This window comes from Petaurus breviceps, unplaced genomic scaffold, assembly GCF_028583685.1.
Source record: "Petaurus breviceps papuanus isolate PSGF00001 unplaced genomic scaffold, PetGlider_PUasm1.0 38, whole genome shotgun sequence".
In the NCBI taxonomy this organism is placed as follows: domain Eukaryota; kingdom Metazoa; phylum Chordata; class Mammalia; order Diprotodontia; family Petauridae; genus Petaurus; species Petaurus breviceps.
The window spans coordinates 18177277-18203797 of record NW_027186304.1 but is presented as its reverse complement, the minus strand read 5'-3'; the positions used below and the strand labels follow the sequence as shown (position 1 = coordinate 18203797).

The following is a 26521-nucleotide window of genomic DNA, read 5'->3' as shown; positions in this document are numbered from 1 at the left end:
CACACACACACACACACACACACACACACACACACACACACATAAACAATTTGATCCATTTACTCCTGTAAATTTTTCATTTTAAGCTTAAATATTTTTAGCTAAAAGTTGCATTTTCCTGCTTAATTTCTATGCCTATAAATATCCAGATTAATATGTATTTTATTAGAAATATAGGGAATTGCCTTGCTTTTTTCTTCATCCCATCAGATTTTCCTGCATGCACTACTACTTCTTTTAAGAGACATGTCCTAAATAAAGGTAAATACTGGTACATAAGAATAGTCTGATGCTTTGTGGAAAAAAGAGAGGTAAAACTAAAGTATAGGGATGGACCTAAAGGCTGTTCAAAGAGCCAGCCTTTAAACTCAATCTGTTACTGCCATCTAGAGTCGAAAGGGCAATACTAAAAATAAAATTAAAAAAATAGATAAATCAAATCAATAAAATGCATAGTTAGAAGAGGTGTAAGAGAGGAAGAGGAAAATAAGAAGCTCTTAACTCTGATAGAGATGAATTGCTCTAAAAAGCTGTGCTATCTGTGTTTTGAAATGCTCACACCTGAAGAGGTACTTTTATCCTGACGTTGCAGATGAGGAAACTGAGACTCAGTAGATAAACGACTCACCCCATAGTCCAACCATTAGGTCAAAGTGTGTGGGGCATAGGGAGAGCTTAGAGCCCAGTCACTGAATCCTATCTTCTGAATCTGAATCCTGAACCTTTTCTATACTAAACTGTTTCTCTAAGCCCTCTAGGCTTGCTGTTTACTAAAATAAGAAGCATATGCCCACAGAGTTGTTGTTACTGTTTAATCTTGCTATAAGGACTCATTTCAGGATTCAGCTACTAATTTAAAGATGACTTGTTAGGAAAAAAAACCTCCTGAAAAAACTGAGGATAAATTTAAAGAATTTTTTTTCATATCATTGAGCAAGTTGCTTTAGCTTGCTGCCTTTAATTTCCCTCTTTGTAAAATGAGGCTTTAATATTTTCATAAATTACCTTATTATAAATGTTATAAGACAAATGTCAAAGCATCATGGCATATGAGGTGTACTGGCCAGCTCTCTACCATTCATATTATTTCATCCAGACTGTGCTTTCCCTTAGAAAACACAAAACAGAATCTTTACACAACTCCATTGAAAATTTTAAACCATCATGAGTACATCTGAAAATACTTTCTCTTTCCACTGGGCATAACAGTAACCTGTAACCTGGGGGGTTCCACTCCAGCGTTAATTACCATTAGTGCTACATTTGTCACCAATCAATCTATTAGCTCCTTTCATGATGCTTGAGAATTCCTTTGTACCAAATGAAGAACGCCTTAATTATGAGGCCTGGATAGATAGAATTATATGTATAGCACATTAATACAAAATTGTATTAATAAAATAGATTATAAAAATTCAATATACAAAGGAACAAGCAGCTCTTAAACTTCATTAAGGACAAGGACTGTGTTAATTTTTATCTTAATGTCACTCTCATCACCTAGAACTATACTCTGTCCAAAGTAGGTGATTAATAAAATGCTTGTTGCTGAATAAATGAACTCCCATTGGTAGATATCAAACTAGCAGCTAACCAAATGGCCTGTATTCGACTTCAGGTGGAAAGAAGAGAAACCAGTTTTAATCTTGTGTGAACAGGGCTATAATCAATGGAAATTTCGGGGAAAAAAATAACATGAGTTTAACAGGAGCATTTTATGCTTTTAATGAAATGAAGAATATTTTCTATGTGAAATATGGTGATACTTTTAAATATTGTTACTTCAGCTAGGGGAATAGTGGTCAGAAATGCTAAACATAGGATCACAGATTTAGAGGTAAAAGGGACTTTAGATGTCATTGACTCCAGCCTCTTCATTTTACAGATAAAGGGACAGAGTTTCAGAAAACACTGTTTTATAGAAGTCTGGAAGATTAATTTCATGCATAATCATATTTTATGGATGGGAACTCTTTATGTCTTTAAACATATGCCATCAGAAGGCCGAGGTTTGAAGTTCCAATTCTGCTGTTTACCAATGATGTGACCTTGAATAAGTCACTTGGTTTTCATATGACTCAGTTTTTTTCCTCTGCAGAAATAAGTATGAGAACACCTACAGTATCTACTACATAAGATTGTTTTGAAGATCACATTTGATAACATATACAGATCACTTCACAATCCATAAATTGCTGTAAAAATGTTAGACATGATATCTACCATGTCACATCAGAGTGATAAATACTTAATGAATGAATGAATACTGTAAGCTTACTGGTACGCAACCAGGGACTGAATCATTACACAAACCATCATTTAAATCCCTTGAAGGCTCAGCTTACATTTGAAGCCTTTCCCAAGCTACTCCTTCCTCCAAGCTTTTAATAATTTCCATTTCTCTGAAATTATTTTGTAAGTATCATAAATTACTTATTTGTACATTATACCCCCTCCCCATATAATTTGTGTTCCTTGATAGGGCTGTTTTGTTTTTGTCTAATACACAATCGTATTTTGTGTATAATAGGTTAACAGGTGCTTAGAATTTGGAAATTAAGGATTAGCCCAGGTATCCATAACACTTCCCAGTCATTTCCAAACCAGTCCACCTGTACTCTCCCTGGCATGCCCTCCTTCTTATGCTTTGCAGTTATTTCTTCATGTGTTGTCTTCCCCTATTAGACTGTGAACTCCTTGAAGGCAAAGGACTGGCTTGCTTCCTTGTATTTGTATCCCCAAGGCTTGTTAGCACAATACTTGGCACATAGTTAGTACTCTATCATAAATATGTAAAAGCGAGGCCTCTTGCTTTTTCTGAATTATTTTATAATTTTGAAAGGTTTAAGGCAGACTTCTTAAACGAGAGATTTATTAAGCATGAAATTGCTATGGATATTCCTACAGGGAAAGAAGCTAATTTGTACTGAGAAGACACATGTGTATCTGTGTATTTGTACAATAGTTTGCCATCATTTGTTACTATTCCCCACAACAAATCCGTGAAGTCCTTTTTAATATTGTTTTATTTCTCTATTTTCAACTGATTATAAGACATAACAATGCAAGCATTAGCCCAAGAACATTATAGTTTTCTATTGTTGAGATAAAAATCTGTTATATGATAACTCTAGAAGCATTGCTTTTTGAATTAATGCCAACATTTAATTAGTTCCTCTTCTTCCTTCAAAAATTATTACTAATATTTGGCACATGAAGAAGCTGAAACATCTATAAGCTATAAAAAAGAATTCATGGCTTGCTAACTAAAGTCTCTTCTGCATCACAGGGTGGATGGTGCCTATGACAATTCTATAAAGAAGCATTGGTGCAGAATTGGCCTGGAAAAAAGTAGCCTGATGAAAGACTCCAAAGCATAATTTAAAGATGTGAAGTGTTTGTTAGTCCACTACTACTGCTGTCACATTCATTGAATATAGAATGAAAAAACTCAGAGCCTTCTTTGTATAGAAACTTTTATAGGACTGTTAAGAAGTAATGGATTGGGCGGCTAGGTGGCACAGTGAATACAGCACCAGCCCTGGAGTCAGGAGGACCTGAGTTCAAATCTGGCCTCAGACACTTAACACAAAAAACTAGTTGTATGAACTTGGGCAAGTCACTTAACCCCAACTGCCCTCCAGAAAACAAACAAACAAAAAACAGAAAAAAATAAGTAATGGATTGTAAACCTCACTTGAAGTGCTAGAGAAAGTCCCAATGAGCCTTTTATGACTGAAGTTTTTGAATTGGCAAAAATGGATACCAAAGTCATCCTTGGCTCAAGGCAACAGAAGATCAAAACTAGAAATCCATGTTCGTATCAAATTTGGAATATGGTTTTCTATTCTGTATGATTCATTTTGGGAAAGACATTGAAAAACTGGAGTGTATCGAGAGGAGGGCAAGCAGGACAGTGATTGGACTGGACACCATTGCTCTATGGTACGTGAATCTGTTGAAGGAAGCAGTGATATTTGCATAAGAGAAGAGATGAGTCCTGGGGAAATTAAACTTTTCCAAGGATATAAAGGACCCTCACATGAAAGAGGGATTAGGCTTGGTGTGCTTGGGCCCAGAATACTGGACTAGAAGACAGGGGAGGGAATTATAGAAAAATACTTTGGCTCCCTGTGAAGAAAGATTCCTAACCATGGGAGCTGTCCTGAGGCAAGAGCGAGCTCCCCAGAACTAGAGGTCTTTAAATAGAAGTGTGACAACCATTTGCTGGGCATGTTATTGAAGGAATTCCTAGTCAAGCACAAAATGTTTGGACTTGCTGACCAAGTCTACATTAGGAATCGGGAAACATAGATTCTGGTCATGACAGCCAAGAATTAGCCACATGACTCTGAGTAGTTCACTTTTCTCATTTTCATCTTTATCTGTTTTATCTCATCCTCACTTTATCTTCATCCATAAAACATGAATGTTAAATTAAATGATCCACAAGTTGCCTTCCTGCTCTGTCATTCTGTGAAATGGGATCATAAGATCATAGATTAAAGCTGGAAGGGGCATTGGAGGTTAAGTCCACCTCCATCCTTTTAAAGATGAGGAAGTTAAGGCCTGGGAAAGTATGTGACTTACCCAAGGTCATACAGCCCAGGTTCCCTGATTCCAAATTCGCTGTTTTCTATTCCACCACACTACCCTAAAAAGAACATGCCAGAAGTGATTCTAGTCCTGACTCTGTCATGAATTAGCTACATGACACAGGATCTACATGTGGAATTTAGGATTTAGGAAGAATGACCTGATAGCTATGAATTGCTGAAACGAGTGGTTGAAACCTGCACGTCAGGAGGGAAGGTTCTGATTCCATGAGTTCCTTTCAGCAGAGGCTTTCTATGTGCCAGCATCTTCTCCTCCTTCCATGATTTTTTGCTGGTGAGGAAGAATGGGCCAAGATCGGATACAAAATCAAAATTTCATATTTCGACCCTACCAGATCATTTCCCACGCTGCATGACATTTCCTGATCCCTCCTCATTCTACTGTCTCCCCTCTGTCGGTTATTCTCCATTTACCCTTTATATAGATTTGTACAGTTGTTCACATGTCCACTCCCCCATTCAAATGTGAGTTTCTTGAGAACAAGGATGGTCTTTTACCTTTCTTTATATCTTTGAACACTTAGCACAATATGTGGCCCATAGTAGGCACTTTAATGACTAACTGCCACCTCTTGAAGCACATAGACAGTATTGTGTGTGTGTGTGTGTGTTGTATGGTCTGTGTGTCTTATGCACACATGAAAACTAGCCTAAATTTAAGATTGAAATACAAGTGTTCCAAGACCAGTGGACACTAATTGACTTACCTAGATTGGACCTTAAGCCCATTCAGAGGTAAGGATAGAATACATTCTTCATTGGATCTGCATCAGTGTTTCTTACATTGTTACAGGTCACAATCCATTCATTCCACCTTATTCTATGTGTTACCTGTAGTCTCCCAGAGATAGAGGTATTTACCCAATGCATATAACATATTTTCTCAAATTTGACTCCGTGTTTTTCACCTCTGACTTTCTTTCACAGAGAAATGGAAAGAACCCCACCATCTATCAGTTTGATTTCAGTCCCTAGAAACCATAGGTACACTTTTCTTTGGTCATGACAGAAAGAGGTATGCTAAATGCTACCATAGTTGATTTAAAAAAGCCAATGAAAAGACTCACTTCCCATGAGGGCTTTTATTTTCCAATACTCCTTGCAGGGGACTGGAGTGGCACATCACTCTGGAATGTTGCAGCAGGAAAAGGAAAGTGACTCAATTGAAATACAATCCTAGAATCTCAGTTTAAAAGGACCTCAGAGGCCAGTTGGTCACTCATACCTGAGCACAAGAATCTTCTCTATAGCATACCCAGGAAATAGTCATAGTAGAGGAACTCACTGTTTCCCAGGGCACTTTCAGATAGCTCCAATTGTTCACCTTTTTTTTTAAGTCTAACATCAAATATGAATCTATCCCCTATTGCTTTCACTCTGGTTATGCCCCCAGGCCCAAGTGGATCAGGTTTACCCCTTTTCAACATGACAGCCCTTAAAATACTTGAAGACAGCTGTCATGTCCCTTCCTCCAACTCCTTCCCATAAGTCTTCTCTTCTCCCTGTAATTACAACTTCATAAGAGCAGGAACTATTGTGTTATTACTTTGAATCTCTCTCTTGCAGCTAGAATAGTGATTTGCACTTGGTAGGCACTTAAAAGTTCTTGGAATTCAATTGACCTGACCTGATAGATAGGATTCAGTAACCTAGATTTGTGCCTAGCAAAGTCAGGGGCTAAACAGCTGTAAGGCTCTTGGAGAGCCTTATATGATCATAGGAGATGATAGCACATTGTTAACTACCAGGGGCTCTACAGTTCTCTCCTTTGCCTTCTGGGGTCTTACTCCCATTTTTAAAGCAGATACTCAAGGGTAGCCTTTCTTAATTTTGGCTCTCTTCTGGTCCTTCTCTGGGCGGGGGGGGAACAGCAGCAAACAGATGCTTTGCACACACAGTGTTTACTTTGACTTTGTTGAAGTCATCACTAAAAGCAAGTAAATGAGAAAGAGAGGACGATATAGACACAATGCTCCACAGAAGGCCAGGCTCCAGCCAGATAGGGAGAAGGAACATTGTATGAATGGAGAGATGCTGAAGGAGGTGGAGTAGAGGGGGGTGGTAGAGGGACAGAATGGAACACACTCAGTGATTCTGAAGGGTCTTTTGCTCTCATGGATATATTCTTCAAAAATCATTCAATCTATACATGAAGTGATTTTAGCAAAATTTCTTGGCTATAAAGGGTGAATGTGTGTGAAGAATCTAGGGTAACACTGAGATTGCAGACTTGGGTGACTGGTAGTCACCTCAGTGGTAGTAAGGAAGTTCAGAAGAGGGAAGAGATTATATGATATAGAGGCAGCCAGGTTGCCAGAGGAATAATAATAGCATATATCTCCCAGGGTTCCTAGCATGTAGTGTTGGCTATTATTGTTGATGTTATAATACAAGTCTGAAATGCATATTGTAACTTATCCATGCCCATTCTTCCTATACAACACACTCTGTCCCTCTCAAAATAAAATGAGGGTGGAAGACCGGGCTGTTATTCATCAGTGACTATGGCAAGCCCCCACTTGCTGCAGCTGTGAAGTGATGGGGGAGGGGTCAGAATATGTAGGATACTGGGAAGAGAGGAATTTTGCCAGTGAAACCTGTATAGCTACTGCTGTGAATTCCTGTGTAGAAGCTAAGTTGTCCCTGCCCTGACGGACCAACCCACAGTCCAGAGGAGGTTGAGATCCTGAAAGCAAAGGGAAGAGGTTTACTGGGGAGTAGTGACTGATAAAAGCAGATGTGGTTACATTGGGAAAAGACCTAAGGCTGGCTATCACCGGATGGGTGGGATGCAGCCCACCTTCCCACCCTGCAACTTAATGATCACTCTACCCTTAGATATATGCCTCACTTTAGAGACCACTGTCCTAGCATACTAGAGCTGACATGACTTGGCTGATAGCTCTGAAGAGATGAAGTCCAAAAGCTGATAGCAAATAACAGGTATCAGGGAGCATTATCCCAACAGAGACTCCAAGACCAATTAGGAACATAATCTGCAGAGAGCTGTGCCCAACACCCAGCCAGGAGCAGGCCCTGAAAAAGTGGTGTGATGATATCACCATTAGTCATTACTTGCCCCTCCATGAATGGGCCTGGGCCACCCGAGCATGTGCCCCTCACGTGATTCCTATGCTTGCTGATTCTGACTAAGGATGTTTTATGTATTTGAAGAAAAGCTGCCCCAAGATTTGGTGTGAATGTTCTATTTTTTATTTTTTCACAATGTTAATTCTGTTTCTTTGAACTAATTGTGTCCTCTAGTTAACTAGGGAAGAAAAAAATGCATTGACCCAACTAATTGTAGCAACAAGCAACCCAGCGTCCCCAGGGTTGTTGCCACCACAGATTCTTGGATCTGCTTTGATAAAGGAAAGCAACTCAAAATGGTTTAACAAGCTTACTTTAATCAGTCAAATATATATCATTTACCTAGTTCAGGGGAAAAAGGTCAGCACCCCGAACTTCAGAATATACAGACAGAATTATCAAGACGGAGAAACAGATCAAGTAGACAGTTTTCAAACTGTCCAACCATTACATCCATACCAAACAACATCTGGGTTTCAACATCTGGGTTTTTCAAAGCCGAGGGGGGGGGGCTCTCAACAACTGCTTCCCAGAATCCCAATCAAATCACAGAACACTTCCCAAAGTGAACCCCAAAACAAAGCTGCAAATCAGGGCTTATATAGCCTTCTCCTGGCTCAGAGAATGTAACAATCTTATTGACTCACTGGCCAATCAAGAAGTATCTACTGAAAAACAAGCCTCCCACCCCAGGCTCCAGGTGCACTTTAGCCTACGGGCAGGGAAGATCTTTAAAATTTACATTCGCATTACACTAATGAACTGTGGTATTAAGCAGATGTAGACCCATACAGTACCCTAAACCTGGGTACCCCATTATTAGAGCAGGTATACCCCAAATACTAAAATTAGATACCTAAAACATAGACAAACGGCTATCGTGTCTCAGTTTGAGCAACCTTCTGTAGATATATCATCTGAACAAAAGTGACCCAAAGTTTCATTCAATTCAGCCCCACCCATGCCCACATAACGTGAATGAGAATAAAACAAAATAAAACATAACAAAACCGTAGCATAAACATGGTAATATCTAAATGTGCAGAATTTCTGGCAGTCAGTCCTAATCATTTCGCTGGACATTAAACTGGTAACTGCACCAAAATATAAAGAGTTAGAATGCAGGTAGTCTAGAGAATTTTGTTTTTCTTTTAATTTTGAGGTGCTACAGGGAAATCCCCCAAACTTCACTACATTGGATTGAGTCTCTGAATGCTACATTATGTTGCATGTTATTGTCAACTTTGTTATTTTCAAAAGGAACGATATCATTGTGGTAGTTTCTATCACAAATGGAAATAATGTTCAAGGGGAGGCCTAGAAACAGAATATCATTAAGCCATATGTACTCAATTAGGGAGGTGGCACAGAACTGTAGAAAGAGGATTGGATTTGGAGTCGGTTTGGTGACCTGATTTTAAACTCCCACTCTGGTACTTACTGCCTATATGACTTTGAGTAAATCTGAACCTTTCTAGGGATCATTTTCTTTATCTATAGAATTAGGGAATTGGAATCAAGGGTGAAGAACCTGTGGCTCTCTAGGTCCTCAAGTGCAGCCCTTTGAATCTAAACATCAGTCAAAGGGTCACACTTGAGGACCTAGAGGGCCTCAAGGCTGCAGGTTCCCTTCCCCTAATAATCGATGATCTCTGAGGTCCATTTCTGCTCTAAATCTTTACTCTTATCAATCATCCCTGTTTGTGTTCTGGACTTTTGTCTCTTATGTGATGCGGTATGTTTGAAATGGCTGCTTAACAAATGCCCTTTGATTGGGGAATGACTGACTAAGTTGTGGAACATGAAGGTAACGTAAGGCAGCGGTATCGAGCTGAAATAGAACCAGATCCTTGCGGCCACACCTTATTGCTTCTCTTTGTTTCCCCCATGCTTAGCACAGCGCTTTGCGCACAGCAGTTGCTTAATAAATGCTTGTTGAACTGGTTAACAAGCATTTATTAAAGTGCCTACTGTGTACACAGCACTGTGCTAAATTCTGGGAACGCAAAGACAAAAATGAAGTGGTCCCTGTCCTCAAGGAGATTATACTCTATTAGAAGGGAATAACATATGCAGAGATAAGTAAATATAAATTGTATACCAAGTGGGGATAAAGAAAGACTAGTTTTCTGATTTCAATGGCATAGAGAACTCCTGGGTGAGGAAGCAATTCAGCAGGAACCAATGCAATTCAGCAGTAATTTCTTTGCAAAATGTATATATTGTCTTAGGGTGTTGCCTAAGCATTGAGAGGTTAAGTGACTTTCCCAGGGTCATATAGCCAGTATATGTCACACATGGGACTTGAACTCAGGTCTTCTGACTCTAAGACCATCTCTCCAACTTCTACACCATAGTACCCTTCACATGGATGATAGCCCAGCAAAAATGACCTTCCTTCTTGCTAGATTTCAATAGCCTTTTCTTTCACTGCTCAGAAGGCTTAGGGGCAGAATCACATCTTCTACAATTCCTGCTCTATGATGGCTTCTTTTTGCCAGCATCCCCCACTCCCTTTTATTTGTTTATTTATTTTTAATTTTCCTTTTTTTTTAATCAAATGCTTTATTAACTTCTAGTTCACATCATTCATTTCCGCAAGATTTTGAATTACAAAATTTCTCCCTACCCAACACCCCCAAAATAGTGATCCCACTGGATATGCCCTCCTCCAATCTGCTCTCTCCTATATCTTCTCCCATACCCCCTCCAACTTTCCATTAGGGCATGGTGCCTGTATATCTTATTTCCCAGTTACATGTAAAATACTATTGATAATAGTATATATTTAAACATTTGATTTTAAAACTTTGAATTCCAGATTCCTCCCTTATCACCCACCCTTCCTGGGAAGATAAGCAATTCAATATAGGTTGTACATATGTAGTTATGCAAAACATTTCCATAGTGGATATATTGTAAAAGACTGACTATATTTTCCTCCCTCCTATCCCACCTCCCACTTGTTCTATTCTTTACTTTGATCCTGTCCCTTTTCAAAAGTAGGTGCTTCTAACTTCCCTCTCCCCCAGCCTGCCCTCCCTTCCATCAGCCCCTCTCTCATCCCCTTCCCCCCTACTCTCCTGTAGGGTGAGATACCCTAGTGTGTATGTCATTCCCTCCCTAAGACAAATTCAGTGAGAATAAGGTTGACCCATTCCCTTTTGCCTTCCTGTTCTTCCCCTCCACTGTAACCATTTTCCCTTACCTCTTCTATATGAGATAGTTTACCCCAATCTCTCTTTCCCCATCTCCTCTCATTATATTCCTCTCTCACCTCTTAATTTCACCTTTAAGTATCATCCCTTCCCATTAAACTGGTCCTGTGCCCTCTATCTATGTATATCTGTACACATATATACACACATTCACATATGTATACATATGCCCATACACCCTCCTATATAGACATATATGTGTGTGTATGTGTGTGTATATCCATACATACACATTTCTATTCCTTTCAATTATTCTCATACTGAGAAAAGTTTTATAAGTTACAATTATCATTTTTCCATGTAGGAATGTAAATAGTTCAACTTTGATAAGTTCCTTATGATTTCTTTTCCCTGTTTACCTTCTCATGCTTCTCTTGCTTCTTGTATCTGAATGTCAAATTTTCTATTCAACTCTGGTTTTTTCAGCAAGAATGCTTGAAAGTCCTCTATTCCACTGAATGGCCATATTTCCCCCTGAAGCATGATACTCAGTTTTGCTCGGTAGGTGATTCTTGGTTTTAATCCCAGCTCCTTTGACCTTCGGAATATCATATTCTAAGCCCTTCGATCCCTCAGTGTAGAAGTTGCCAGATCCTGTGTTATCCTGATTGAGTTTCCACAATATTCTTCTTCCTGGCTGCTTGTAATATTCTCTCCTTGATCTGGGAATTCTGGAACCTGGCTATAATATTTCTAGGAGTTTTCTTTTGGGGATCTTTTTCAGGAGGTGATCAGTGGATTCTTTCAATCTCTATTTTGCCCTCTGGTTGTAAAACATCAGGACAATTTTCCTTGAGAATTTCTTGAAGGATGATTCCTAGGTTCTTTTTTTGATCATGCCTTTCAGATAGTCCAATAATTTTTAAATTATTTGTCCTGGATCTATTTTCCAGGTCAGTGGTTTTCCCAATGAGATAGTTCACATTGCCTTCTATTTTTTCATTTGTTTGGATCTGTTTAATAGTATCTTGATTTCTCATAAAGTTACTAGCTTCCATTTGCTCCAATCTAATTCTGAAGGAATGATTCTCTTTAGTGAGCTTTTGAGATTTTTTTTTCCATCTGGTAAATTTGGCTTTTTAAGGCATTCTTCTCCTCATTGCCTTTTTGAGCCTCTTTGGCCATTTGAGTTAGTCTATTTTTTATTTTTCTTCAGTCAGGTTGTTGACTCTCATTTCATAATTTTCTTGCATCATCCTCATTTCTCTCCCAATTTTTCCTCCACTTCTCTTATTTGATTTTCAAAATCCTTTTAAAGCTCCTCTTATGGCCTGTAACCAGCTTGTATTTTTCTTGGAAGCTTTTGGTGCAGGAGTTCTGACTTCACTGTCTTCCTCCTGTTCCATGCTTTGATCCTTTTTGTCCCCAAAATAGGAATGGAAAGTTGAGTTGTTCTGTGTGCTTTGCTTCCTTTGCCTGGTCATGTTGCCCCTCAGTCACTTGACCCCTGGGCTTTTTGCCACAGTAGGATTCTGCCACCAGACAGGGGAGCTTCTGTACCAAATGCTGGGGTTTTCTCAGCTGCTGAAGGTATTAGTTGGGTACCCTCTCTGAAGCCTCCACACACTCTGGCAAGGTGGTCACATATCCCAGGATCTCCACCCTAGACAGTGATCCAGATCCAAGCAGGTTAAAGCAAGAGCGATTACCCCTCAGACTGGTCGCTTGGTCCCCCTAAAGTGTGCAGGCCAGGAGCTGAAGCTGCCACGTGGAGGCAGCTGCATGGCCACAGTGCCTCAGCGGCTTCTCCCTCCAGGGGATAAAGGCCAGACTGAACTCCCAAACTACTGGATCCCAAAGTCCACACTGCACTGACCTCTCACTTTGTCCATAGCATCTATGGGTTGATAGTTCTGGAAACCGCCACAGCTGCTGGTGATCTGAAGTACCTCTAGCCAGCGGCTGCTCAGCCCACCCTGAGCCTAAAACCTTGGCTCACATGGGGTTGGGGTTGGCTCCCAGAGCGCTGTGCTGGCCACTTCCTGCTGGTCTGCCGGGCTGTCTGCAGTGGGAAGTTAGCTTCTCTGTGTCATTTTGTGGGTTCTGATCCCCCACTCCCTTTTAAAGGAACTGATTCAAGAAAGAATACTGTGGTAGCAATAAATGTTGCCTCTTAAATGTGGTCATGTGGACTAATGAAGAAACCAAAAATCTTTAGCTTTGAAAATGATATGGGTGGAAAGAAGGAAGGGAACAACAAGCATTTGTATAGTGCCCTGGAGTAGTGGATTGAAGGCTAACTCTGGAGTCAGAAAGACTTGAATTCATGTCCTGCCTCTGGAATATATTAACTGAGTAATCATGGCCAAATTGCTTAACTCAATTCCCATGGAACTCTCCAAGGTTGTAAGTTACATATCATCTTCCTTATCTAGATGGAGCTTTTGCAGCAAGATCTCCTTACAAAATCTTATATCCAGCTGGACTGAAAACAAACAAAATAGTGGTTTGACTTCAAACAAGTTTGTAAGATAGAGGAGAATGCCAGTGGTATCATCCCAATTTTGTTGTTTTTTAAAAAATTAATTTATTTTTAATTTTTCCTATTTCACTTCCATAGATTTTCGAGTTCCAAATTTTCTCTCCATTCTTGCCCTACCCCCACCCAAGATGGCATGCAATCTGATACAGGCTCTATATACACATTCATCTTAAACATATTTTCACATTAGTTATGTTGTAAAGAAGAATGGGAACCAATGGGAGAAACCATGAGAAAGAAGAAACCAAAAAAAAAAAAAAAAAGGGAGAGCAAATACTATGCTTCAATATACATTCAGAATCCATAGCTCTTTTTCTGGATGTGGGTAGCATTTTACTTGAATTGCTAAGCAGAGATAAGTCTGTCAAAGTTAGTCATCTAACAGTGTTATTGTTATTTTTTAAAAGGTTCTCCTGGTTCTTCTCCCTTCACTCAGCATCAGTTGATGTAAACCTTTCTAGGTTTTTCTGAAGTCTGCCTGCTCATTATTTCTTATGGAACAGTAGTATTCTATTACATTCATATACCACAACTTGTTTAGCCAATTAATGGGCATCCCCTCAATTTCCAGTTCTTTGCCACCACAAAAAGAGCTGCTATAAATATTTTTATACGTGTGGGTCCTTTTCCTGTTTTTATGATTTCTTTGGGATACAGACCTAGAAGTGGTATTGCTGGGTCAAAGGGAATGCACAGCTTTACAGCCCTTCGTGCACTGTTCCAAATTGCTCTATGGACTGGTTGAATCAGTTCACAACTCCACCAATAACGCATTACTGTTCCAATTTTCCTCTATCTTCTCCAACATTTATCATTTTCCTGCTTTGTCATGTTAGCCAATCTTATAGGTGTGATATAGTACCTCAGAGTTGTTTTGATTTGCATCTCTCTAATCAATAGTGATTTAGAGCTCACATGACTATAGATAGCTTTAATTTCTTCATGTGATCCCTATTTGTAAAAGAGGAAATTGACTAAAAGAGCATGTGACCTGTTCATTATCAAAATTCTACTGTTGAGATTTGAAACCAGGAGTCCTGACTTTCTGCTACACTTGGAGGGAGAGGTATGAGAACTGCCTTTAAAATATTAGAAAGGCTTTCTTGTGGAAGAACTTTTCGGTTTATAAACAGCTTAGCTTCAGGGAACAGAAGTAAAATCAGTGTTCACTGGAAGATATAATGAGGGTGATTTCAGCTTCATATAAGAAAGACCTTTCTAGCAAAACTTTTCCAAATGGATATGACTACTTTACAAGGCAGTAAAAAAATATTCAAAGAAATGCTGAACATATTTTTCAGAATATTTTAGAAGAGACAAATGTTTTTGGTAAGGATTGAGCTAGAAGCCTGCTGAGGTCCCTTACAACTATATGGTCTTATACATCTAAGAAAAAATAAAACATTACCCATTCATCATACATAGTAGGTGTTAATTAAGGTCACTTATGTTACTTTCTCATTTGGTAATATGCTTTGAAATGTCACTTTTAGTCACATATATTACATCACCTCTGACTTGTGATAAATAGAATTAAAGGATGACTTATTAGAAGATATTTGTAAGACACTGAGATTTTGAGAATTAGCTTTAGTGACTTTGAAAGCCAGGGGGATTATAAAAGTCTTGCTTACTTAAGATAAGTTTTGTTGATTTTTCTTGGCTCAGAAAGTCCTGATTCTGTGTAAATTAACCTATTTTTACATAAAATAAAAATATGAAATAAAGTTAGTCACTTTGGTGACAAAAGACTGTTTCTACTTTCCCCTCTCTCACACTTTTAACCCTAAATTGAGCAGTACTAGATTAAAATATGTGAATTTCCCAGAAATTGATAGGCAAAAATAGTAATTATTTGGGGTTAGTATGTATGTACAAGTTAAAATATTTTTTAGTTAACACAACTTCAAACATATTGTAAATGAGACTAAATTTTTCAATATTCTTTGTCCCAATGGACCTTTGCTGTTCAAATTCAACCATAAAATGGAAAAAGTCCTTTGATGACCATCTCTCTTCTAACAGATATTATTTTTTTTCAAAATTATTATGTTTGCATATATGAATAAAAAGTGTTTGCTGTTAGTGGTGGTTGGTAAGAAATTAATGACATTTTTTCTCTGTGTTTGTGTGTTTTTCTTCTCTCTTCACCAATGTTAGGAAGGGTGCTTGTGGCCTTCAGACAGCTCAGTGCCACGACAGGCTGCTTCAGAGGTATGATATTTAAATTGCTTTGCAAGGTTCTCAGATTATTGTTTGGGAGTAGTGGGCTATGTTGTGTAGCAACAGTGTCTACTGTGGGGAGTCTGATGGAGTACAGAGGCAGAGGGAAAAAAGGGCTTAAATACCTGACAAATAACAAATGACTATAAATACAGCAGAATCATCAGGAGACAAACATACAAGCAGAGTACAGACTGAGACATAACATACAATGTCAATGTAAGTGGCTGCAAATATGATAAAGAAGCAGATGCCCCACCAAGGACTTGTGACATATAGAGATCAGAAGAAACAAAAGATATTCACTAGGGATAAGCGTGGAATTATGATGACAAGGGTTTGAAAGATTGAAGTGTTTGGTGACTGGCTATTTATGCACAAATCAGTGGTGCCAAACTCAAATAGAAATGGGGGTCACTAATGGGTACATAAAGATCTCTGTGGGCTGCATGCTGATGTAATGTTGTCACTATTATATTGAAATTTATTTATTTTGTTAAATCTTTTCCCTGCCTAGCTCACAGTTTCATCTGGTTCTGATGCACTCAGGGTAGGCTGTGTGTTTGACCCCTCTGAGATAAGGCACCTTCAAGGTCTTCTCAAACTAGAAATGGATTATGAAATTATAGAATCATTCACCCAGACAATTTTAGCATTAGAAGGGACTTTAGAGAATCATCTGTTTATAGGATCATAGATTTAGAAATGGAAGGGACCATCTAGTACAACCCACTAATTTTACAGATGAAGAAAGTGGGTCTTAAAGAGATTAAGCAACTTCTCCAGAGTCCCACACATGTGATTCAAATCTAGGTGTTTCTGACTTCAGGTCTAGCACTCTAGGTACTCTGCCACACTGCTTCTTGGTTCAGAGGAGCTGATGTTCAAGGTCACACTGCTAGTGGTCAGTAGAATTAAGTCTGAGGTAACTCATCTGAGTTTGCAAGAAGAAGAATACTACTTTGTCCTGAACAACTATTTGTTGTTCAGTAATTTTTTAGTCACATCTGACTTTTGGTGACCCCATTTGGGGTTTTCTGGGCAAAGATACTGGAATGGTTTGCCATTTCCTTCTCCAGATAATTTTACGGATGAGGCAACTGAGGCAAACAAGGTGAAGTGACTTGCCTAGGGTCACACAGAGAGTAAGTGTCTGAGGCCACATTTGAACTCAGGAAGATCAGTCTTCCTGACTCTAGGCCCAGCACTATATTCACTGCACCACCTAGATCATAAGTACTTGTTCAATAATTGCTCGATTAACGTGAGATAACAGATACTTGAAGAATTAAAGTAATCTGTCTAGGACATGGAATTAAAGTAATCCATAATCCATGTATGTTATATTTGAGCATACTAAACCTAAAGAGTCAATTATTTAGAATGTTCTATTCCCTTACTGTACATAGACCACATACATACATATACACACATATGTATAAAGGTTCAGGGGGGAAGCTATGTTGGTTTCTTCTTCCCTACCAATCTCTTCTCTCTATTCTGCTCCTCCACCAGGTTAAATCAGAGCAAAAGAACAGGAACTTCCACTTATTTCAGAACAGCAGGGGAGAGACACGTTCCAAATATTTGGCTCTTTGGAGGAAAAAATGTAAAGATCTACACACATGTATATACATATACATATATACACACAGGTATATATGTGTTTATATTTATGTGCATATATACATATACACACATACACATGTGTAAATTATATATAACAACATACATATACCTGTATTATATACTATCTTTCTATGCATGTATATTTTTTTTCTATGTAGAACACAGAGTAATTTTTGTTTTCTTCCTTTCCCTTAAAAGTAGTATTTTCCTTGGGGTGGCCAGGTAGCACAGCGAGTAAGAGCACCGGCTCCAGTGTTGAGAAGACCTGGAGATCGAATCCCGGGCTCAGACACTTAGCACCCACCCAGAAACACCTGGCCGTGTAACCTTGAGCAAGTTACTTAACCCCAATTGCTTTAAAAAAAAAAAAAGTATTTTCCTTGAACAAGAGTTTCTTCATGCTTGTTTCTTTCCCTTCCAGATTATGTATGCCCCCAGGACAAGGGACAGATTTACTGCTCCATCGTTTATGCAGAGGGACCGTTTCAGCCGCTTCCAGCCCACCTACCCTTATGTACAGCATGAGATCGATCTTCCTCCCACGATCTCCCTTTCTGATGGGGAGGAGCCACCACCATATCAGGGACCCTGTACCCTGCAGCTTCGGGATCCTGAACAACAGATGGAACTCAATCGAGAATCTGTCAGGGCCCCACCCAACCGAACTATATTTGACAGTGATTTAATAGATATTTCTATGTACAATGGGGGCCCGTGCCCACCAAGCAGCAATTCGGGCATAAGTGCAACCAACTGTAGCAGTAATGGAAGGATGGAAGGGCCACCCCCAACTTACAGTGAGGTGATGGGTCATTACCCTGGCTCCTCTGTTTTCCATCACCAGCACAGCAACACCCAGAGGGGAAGCAGACTTCAGTTACAGCAGAACAATTCAGAGAGCACAATAGTACCTATCAAAGGCAAAGACAGGAAACCTGGGAACCTTGTCTGATTTCCTCCTCTGGGCACTTGAGCGGAAGAGAAAAGAAACCAATAGGAGAGGGCAGCCCGTCCAGGCCTGCCTCCTATGCACAGTGTTTTGAAGTTTTACATGGTACACCTGAGTAAAACCAAATGTGCAAACGTGTTCTTTGTTTCTGATTCCTTTCAGGGGAATTGCATGCAAAGTGGATTGAAATATTACAGACTTCCATTCAGGTTGACCATGAACAGTGGCTTTTTTTGGGGGGGTGGGGGGTGGGGGTGGCTGGAGGGAAGGAAGGAGGGAGAATACTTTAAAAAAATACAAAAACAAAACCCACAAAGATTATTTGAATTATTTAATTCTAAAAGGAAACTTAGCACATAAACAAGGCCTCTAGGGCCTCTTTTCTATTGACTGAATGGCAGAGGAAAAAAGAAGAAAGTATTACTATGTGATCAAGGGGAAGAATTGGCCAGTTTACTTTTCCTCCCAGGGTGTGGAATTTTTGTTTTGTTTTGTTTTTGAAATACGAATCAAAATTCCTGTTTTGTGTGCCAAGGTATAAAGTGGGGAAATTAGATGAATGCAAGGAATCCATTTGTGTTGTGATAAATGTGTTTTTAAAAGTTGCACTATCTTAATGTTAGAAAATATATATATATACATATATATATATATATATGAGGGGAATTGTTTTATGTGAAGTTTTATCTGTTGTCTTTTCACCTGTGGATTAAATATTAGGCCTGAGGAATACTCTAGAGGTATCTGCCCCATAGCCTCAAGAGAAACGGAGTTGGTTAGTTTGTAGGGTTTTGCCTATTGTCTACCAACTTTCAGAAATCAAGAAATGTGTAGAGCTCATCCTTGCAATAACAGACATTAAAATGACAGGCATCATTGAGGTATCTTGGAGGCTCTTGGATGGAAGATAGCAAAAATTTAATTCCAGCATTTCTAACTTACATAGTTTTAGGTATTCTTACTACAATTTTAGACTGAGTATTTTATTAAAAACAAAACTGAAAACCAGACACTAAATTTCTACGTTAACTTTGAAAAAATGCTGCCACCCTTCTCCTTTGGACATTTAATATCTTCAATACACTTAAAAAAAAAAAAAGAGGCTCTGGAGCTCTTGTCTTCACCATAGCCTGAAATATATCAGTCACATATCCTGACAATATGCAATAAATTGCTTGAAAATGCAAGGGTTTGGGGGTCTTTTGGTTTTTAGTAATAGGTTTGGATCATAGGACTCTTTGTTGTTGTTTCTTCTGACTCAGTCAGTGTAAATGAGTAGCCCCTCAGCAGTCACGCCTCTCTACCTTCAGCCTATTCCTCAGAGGGTGTGAAGGATGCTAGGTGGGCAAGGGGCTTACGTATTCTTGGAAAGCCGCAGAAGCTGACTCACCAGGCAGCTAAGGTAGTCTTGGTCAAAAGACATTGACTTTCCCAATGCCCCCCAAAGGCATTGTAGAGGAAGGATGCCCGTATTGTCCCACCCCCAGGATTTCACTTAGCACTTCCCTTGCATGAAGGCAGGCTAATAACTAAACAGTTGAAGGATGGCTGTGGTGACTTTGAGAACACAGGATAAAAAGCACAACATGCACTTGAAATGCAATTAGGAAATTAAGTTTGAACCAGTAGCATTAGTCTTAGTCTAAATATTCCTGATATTTACATGTATTAATTCTCACTTGAAAGGGGAAAAAGTCTTTTTTTCTCCCCTACGGTCTTAAACAAATTTCTTTCCTGACAGCAGCAACTGAGTGCATTGTAGAGAAGTACTGTAATGGTAGTGTCCATCCTGGTTTGGGGAAGTTCAATTTCTGTGGGACTTCTGCGCGTGAGAAAATGTGACTGAAACCCTGATTATTAAAGTGACTATTTGATCTATGCAGAGTTTTAATGCCAAATCAGAGTATGTGTAACTTGTGTTTGCTGTTTGTGAGTTTCTGGAGGTAATTTTGTCATGAGGTGACTTTGTGCTATTCAGGTCTGAACATGTGAGTGATTGTATTAGGATCTAAAGTCCTGTTTCTTACTAATCCCGGTCTGCTTATTTCTGGATCTGAAATGTGATGGAGGCAGAGGGAGGAGGGGCTCTAAGCCTTCTGCTCTGCTCAAAGAGTTCTTGCTCTTTTTTGAGGAATGAGTGGAAGGCACGTTCCTTTGGTAGCATCCATGTCTCTTGGTGATGCCCACAGAACCGTCATAACTCAGACAAAAGAGAGGGAGAAGGATGGGCAGCCTTGTTTCCCATTCTGCTGAAAATTCTGACCAGGGAATGTGCAAAGGGAGGGCAGATTAGAGATTCTGAGACCAAATTAATCACAATTGAGCCTTCCCAGTCTTTGAGGAACCTTAGGGCGAGCCAATGACACCTATCATGTTACCCTGAGAGCCTTGATATGGGACCAGTTTAAATCTTCCCTATTGCTTTGGAGGCATCCTGAAAGATTAAGTCTGTTAAATATGCCCCTCACACTCCTAGTTCAGAACCCATTTGTTTTGTGTGTATCATTTCTAGCTCCCATAAGCTTTTTTAAAATGACCTTGGAGCTTCATCTGTAGAAGATGCCAATAACTTGTCTACTATAGCAAAAAGCATATTCTAATTGTCAGGTTAGAATTAGATAATTATTTGTTGTACAAATAGTGAGCCATTTTGTCTGTAATAATCCTGTCAGAGGATATTTAGTTTGATTATAGAAGTAGGTATGCATGTGGGGTCAAAGATTGTCTCTCTTGACACCCATGAGATCTAAGTGAAAGTCAGCTAAGAAAGTCAGGAATGACTTTCATTCCAAACATCTCCTGTCATTTTAAGCAAAGGGAGTAAATCTTCATCATTGCAATCCTCAGTGGTTTTGCAATATTTACTTCTAATTGGCACAAGAAAATATTTGCAAAGGTAGCAACTTCATCCGCTCTTTCTGGGATTTGTGTGCTAAGATGATAAAACTTGGGTTTAGTTCATAGCCCTGCAAGCAAATGGCAAACTTTCATCTTTCATTCTCATTGAAACAGATGTTCTAGTGATAATTGGGAATAGATATTTCGGTGTATAAGTGGGGAGAAAAAGGGTTGGCAACAGCATATCTTTTCAGTCACTGAATCTTGGAGGTCACCAGAGTGACATTAGGATTGACTTCTGAATTGGAAAATGAGAACAAATTGTAAGATCCTAGATTTAGTGTTGGAAGGGATTTTAAAGGTCATCTGTTCCAACCCCTATTTTACAGGTGGGGGAAGCTGAAGCCCAGAGTGATGAAAACACTCGTTCTAGGTCACAGGGAGAGTAAATAGAAAAGCCCAGATGTAAAGCCAGTCGTGTTGATCCAATGTTCTCTTCTCATTGAACCACACTGCCTAAAGCAGTAAACAAAACTAGCTTTTCTCAATTCAAATAGATCTTAATTCAAATCATGGTCTATGGTCAATGTTTATTAAAATGACTTTTTTTTTTAACTTAGGAAAAGGAATTGTACTAATCCCCTGCCTAAAAAAGAGTAAGACTTATATTAACACTTCAATTGCCCAAAGGCCTGATTGAGATTGCTGATTTTAATTTGGGATCCACCTTAGGCTCCTGGGCAGTACTTAGAGGAGCTGAAGCAGGTGGTGTAAACCCAGGGACCTTATTTATTATCAAGGAACCCCTAGATACAATTCAGAGAGGGCTCTGGGGGACCTTTTGGTGTTTGGGGTTTTATTGTTTGCAAGAAACATGAGTGGGACCCTGAGCTCTTCTCTATGACCAGTAGTTGGGCTGTAGAGGAGAGTTCTGGTAAAGGTCAGTAGTAGCATGACTGTTTCTTATTAATCCCAGCCTGTTTATTTCTGGATCTGTAATGTGATGGAGGCAGAGGGAGGAGGCTCTAACCCTAACCTCTAGCCTCTAACTGAGCTTCCAGGGGTTGGTGCCCTGAGGTGTGCTGGGACAATGACCTGCCACCAACCCACACCTTTGTTAAGCCAGTAAAGTTTCAGAAATTAATTTTTAGAGCCCAGGCTCAGTTCTTATAAATATCAAAATAGTACTTTAATGCAAAACAAGAATACTACAAAACTTGGGAATTTTAAAGTAAGCCTGTTTTAACCCATAAGGTTAAAAGAAAATAGACAAATGATCCTTTATAACACCTGGTTTCAAAATGGTTGATATGATGGTCTTAAATCTTTCAGAGAATTCCTCTTGGTTGTATACTTGGCCTAAACTCATGTGATATAGGAAAAAGTGGTTACCCATGAAACATTTGGGGAGAAAATGAGGGAGGTGTCTGGATCAGTGATTCAATCAGTGTATTGAAACTCTTTTCTATTACAATTTATAGCTTTGGAACGTTGCCGAGGATACTGAGAGGTTATGTCAATTGCTTAAGGTCACTGAGCTATAATATTTAGAGAGAGGGACTTGAACCCAGGACTTACTGACTCAGACCACTTCTCTGTCCAATGCTCTGCATCCCCACCTCAAATGAAACTATGGCTTCCTTGATCACCAGCATTAGGGATGCAAAGAATATGTGAGGTTGCTTGTACAAATTTTATATGTATGCGGAAAATCCCTGGGCACAGATGAATGAATACATTTTAAACCTTCTACTATCCCCAGTTCTTTCTCTCACTTTCCTTTTCCTTCACAATCCTTTCTGATCATCCCAGGAATGAGAAGGTCACATGAAGAAAATACATTTTAAGCACTTTGCTCTTGGTAGGGCACAGGTAGAAAGGGGAAAGGGAGAAGGAAGAAAAGGTGATTTCAAACCACGTTCCTTACCATATCAATGGTTTTCTTTGTTACAGTAATAGTGCATCTTCCATCCAACTGTTCTTTTTAGGAGATGGAGGAGGAGGGGTGTCTAGAAAAAGTTCTAGGACTCCCCTAGTTACATGGTGAGAGGAAAGTTTTTAAGAAACTCAAAAGCACACAGTCTCAGTCTAAAGAAAAACCATCACTGTGGTGTCAATAATAACCCAACAGCACTTGTGTCTGACCAGAGGGTGAATTCTATGTCACTCATTCAGTTCTCTTCTTGATTGAAGGGCTGCTAAGTCTTGATGTGTATGGTGTTGCCTATTTGCTTTAATGTTTTCCATTTTTGCTACTAAACTAACCCAAAGGACTTAGAAAGTCTGCACCTATCTGAAACTCTTTGAAAGTGATACAGTATAGGGAGGGAAAGAACTTTCCAGCCATCCCAAACTATATAACTTGTTCAAAATACCTCTCCCTGTGCTATATACTATATATATGCTATTTAGGCCAGGGAGGCCTAAACCCAGGCCAGTGGCAGAGCTTGGGAACAGGCCCACACCTAACCTTTTCACCTCTTTTTTTTTCATTACCTGCACCTCATTTTCTAGATGCAGGTCAATAAAATATATCTTGAAAGCTGGTAGTTATTAAATTTTCTTCTACCTTCTTATTCCTAGTTCTACACCTCATCATTCATGTCCTTGAGAAACAGCCCTTCTCCCTTCTTACAAAGAACATAGCACTTTCCAGTTCCCATTTCCTACAGAAACTTAGAATCATAGAATGTCAGAATTGGAAGGGATGCCAAGGGCTATTCGGTCCAATGTGTTCTTGAACAGGAACCCACTGTTCAACATAATCCCCCTGACAGTGGTCACTGGCTAATGTGCCCACTAGCCTAAGGCAGCCCCCTTGGTGGCTATTAGTATGGCCTAGATTTGTATCTTCCAATGAGTCCCTGCTGCTATCAGGCTGACAGACCTGTCTGAAGGAGCTCCAGAGTGGCCACAGCCAACCCAACTTGCATCCTGGGAAAATGTGGCTCTTCCTCAACGTCATTTCTATTTTGCAACGTTCTGTATTTTGTTTTAGGCACCACCATTTAGTATAATTTCATTTAAGCGCTGCATCTCTGTGAGGTTTAAACACACAAACACACACACACACACACACACACACACACTGTCAGTTATTGCCAGAGCTCAATGTGTGTGTCTGTCCTTTGCTTGTTGCTGCTACTGCTGCTGCTGCTTTCCTTGCTTGGGTATGTTAGCTTTCTAATTAAAAAGTGGTAGGGGCAGGAGTTTTGGTTAGGAAGCAGTTGTCTCCTTTCATCCTCGAGCATTTTGCTTCATTTTCTTGCTGGACCATCTCATAGTGTGGTTGGGGTTAGAGCTAGACACAGCATATAGACACACTATACATATATAATTTCAAAGAAATCTGCATGTTAGTAGTTTGTGAGCAACTAAGGTGCCTCCTGTTCTCTGGTCTAAGCAGAATTAGGAACCTAACCCCCACCCCGTTCCCCACCTTGCACTCTATGCTCCACCTTTGTCGTGCCTCACTTAAAATGGTGCTTTTTCAGTTGTTGGTCTCTTCTGTTTTTATTTGTAAGGTGCTGTATATAACTTGAATATATTATGCACATATCCTACCTACCCAATGGGTAGAACAAAAAATGTTAATACTGTAAAATAATGTATAGGTGATACCGATTTTAAAAGAAATGGCATAGAATTTGTGAATGCCTATGTGCTTTGTCCTCTTTTGTAAGAAAATTTACAAATGGATGCATACAAATAAAGTCTATGTAGTTTATTTTCCTATTAAATATCAATATTATAACACATGGGAAAAAATCCAAAAAACAAGTGACAGTTTGACCAGCCTGTGTATAGATAGCCATCAATTTGTTGCACCTTTGCTGTGAAGATGATTTTTTTTTAAACAAACACAGCTTTAATGTTACAATTTAATGTGTCTCATTTCAGCCACCATTTTGCTGTTATGAAGGTGGACCAGTATTAGCTGCTTTTGTTTTGGTCAGAAGAGATCTTGGTTTTTTTTTCCAACTTGCTTATCAGACAGAAGACACATCCCCACCTTGTCATATGAAAGTGCAAAGCCCTGTGAAAAGTCCCAACAGTTTTGTGTGTAAATGTGTGTACAAATGTGTGCACTCGCACACGTGTGTGTATGTGTGTTACTTTTTAAAGAGATGGAAGAATAAGGAAATCAACCTGTTGTCAGGGGGCTTTATTCAACTAGAAGCATTTTTGACTGTCTGTGTTACAAGTCTCTCTGTGCCTTTTTCTTTCTCAAAAAAAAAAAAGTGGCTCTAGCTGTTAAGCTTGTGAGCAATTCACATAGTTCATAGAGAAAGAATACCTCAGGAAAAAAGACTTTTATTTTAGAGTACAGATCCCATTCTTAATTTAACTGAGAATTTCTGCAAAGTTCTCCATGACCTTCCCCCATTCCCCCCACCCCAATCTTTAGGAGGGAGTTGGCAGAACAGTCAAATGAAGAGTTGTCTATGGTGGAAACCAAGAGTCAATAGGCTTTCTCCTCCTGTTGGCTTATGGTAGGAACTACACCACATAATAGCCAACTGCTGAATAAATAGATAGGTCAGAGATGATGTTACATCTTGGCTGTAGCTTAATGTTCAATCAATTCTCACAGCATGCAACAATAGTTGAGTGTGCAAGGTGGCTCCATTCTAAAAATCAGATTGTAACCTTGGCACATTTAGCTTCAATTCAAATATTTATCTTAATGTCATCAAAGGAAAAAAAAAACCCTCAGAATCCCACCCCACCATATTTATTAGAACCTTCATTAGGATTTGAAGTCTCTGAAGCCAGGTGCTATATATTGTATCCTGGACATGTCCTTTCTGGTCCTTTTCCATTGAGTGGAAATAAACATAGCTTTCCTGTTTCCACAATTTCTCCTTTAGTCTCCCAGAGGACATGTTATTTCTGTCTGAGTACTTCCAGAGTTTTATTTGCATTGTGATATTTTTTAAAGAGTCCACTTCTAAAAAATTTCTAATGAAAAACAAAGTTTTGCTGAGTAACCCTGTACAAAAAAACCCAACAGCATCATCACAAAACTACCCTTATATGTTGAATGGACCAAAAATATTTTTTTTTCCTTTTAAATCAGTGATCTGCTTTGAAAGGACAGTGAAAAGAGAAAGAATATCTAAAAAGCTCCTATAAGAACCTCAAGTCAATTCATAACGTTTTGGTTTACTCTGTGCTGTAGCCTGCATCAACGCTTTAAGAGGATTCGATAGTAACAGCTTCAGCCACATTACTGCCAACTAGTCCAAAATACAAGGCTAATCCTACTCACTTTTATCCGTACATCAGAATAGTTAAAACTTTTTTGGGTGTGTGGGGTGGGGGGAAATTGTTACCTGACTATCTGAAAGCCATCATGAAAAGCTCAGGATCCAGAGATACGAGACAAAACCAGAGTTTACTCTTAAAATATTGCTTCCTTGTGCCACACCGATCTAATTGGGATTTCAATTCTGCTGTTGAGACATTGGTTCAT

General features: G+C 39.2%; 1 protein-coding gene across 5 annotated transcripts in view; it reads left to right on the top strand.

The window, feature by feature from the left end:
• The window catches only part of LDLRAD4 (low density lipoprotein receptor class A domain containing 4), a 617131-nt gene extending 598788 nt beyond the window's left edge, over positions 1-18343 (top strand). For all 5 annotated transcript variants that reach the window (XM_069099596.1, XM_069099598.1, XM_069099597.1 and 2 more), the window contains 2 exons: positions 15567-15620; positions 17680-18343. In XM_069099596.1, coding sequence (XP_068955697.1) covers positions 15567-15620; positions 17680-18210 — 585 coding nt within the window. In that variant the 3' untranslated portion in view covers positions 18211-18343. The remainder of the gene's footprint in view (positions 1-15566; positions 15621-17679) is intronic.
• The last annotated feature ends 8178 nt before the right edge of the window (positions 18344-26521 follow it).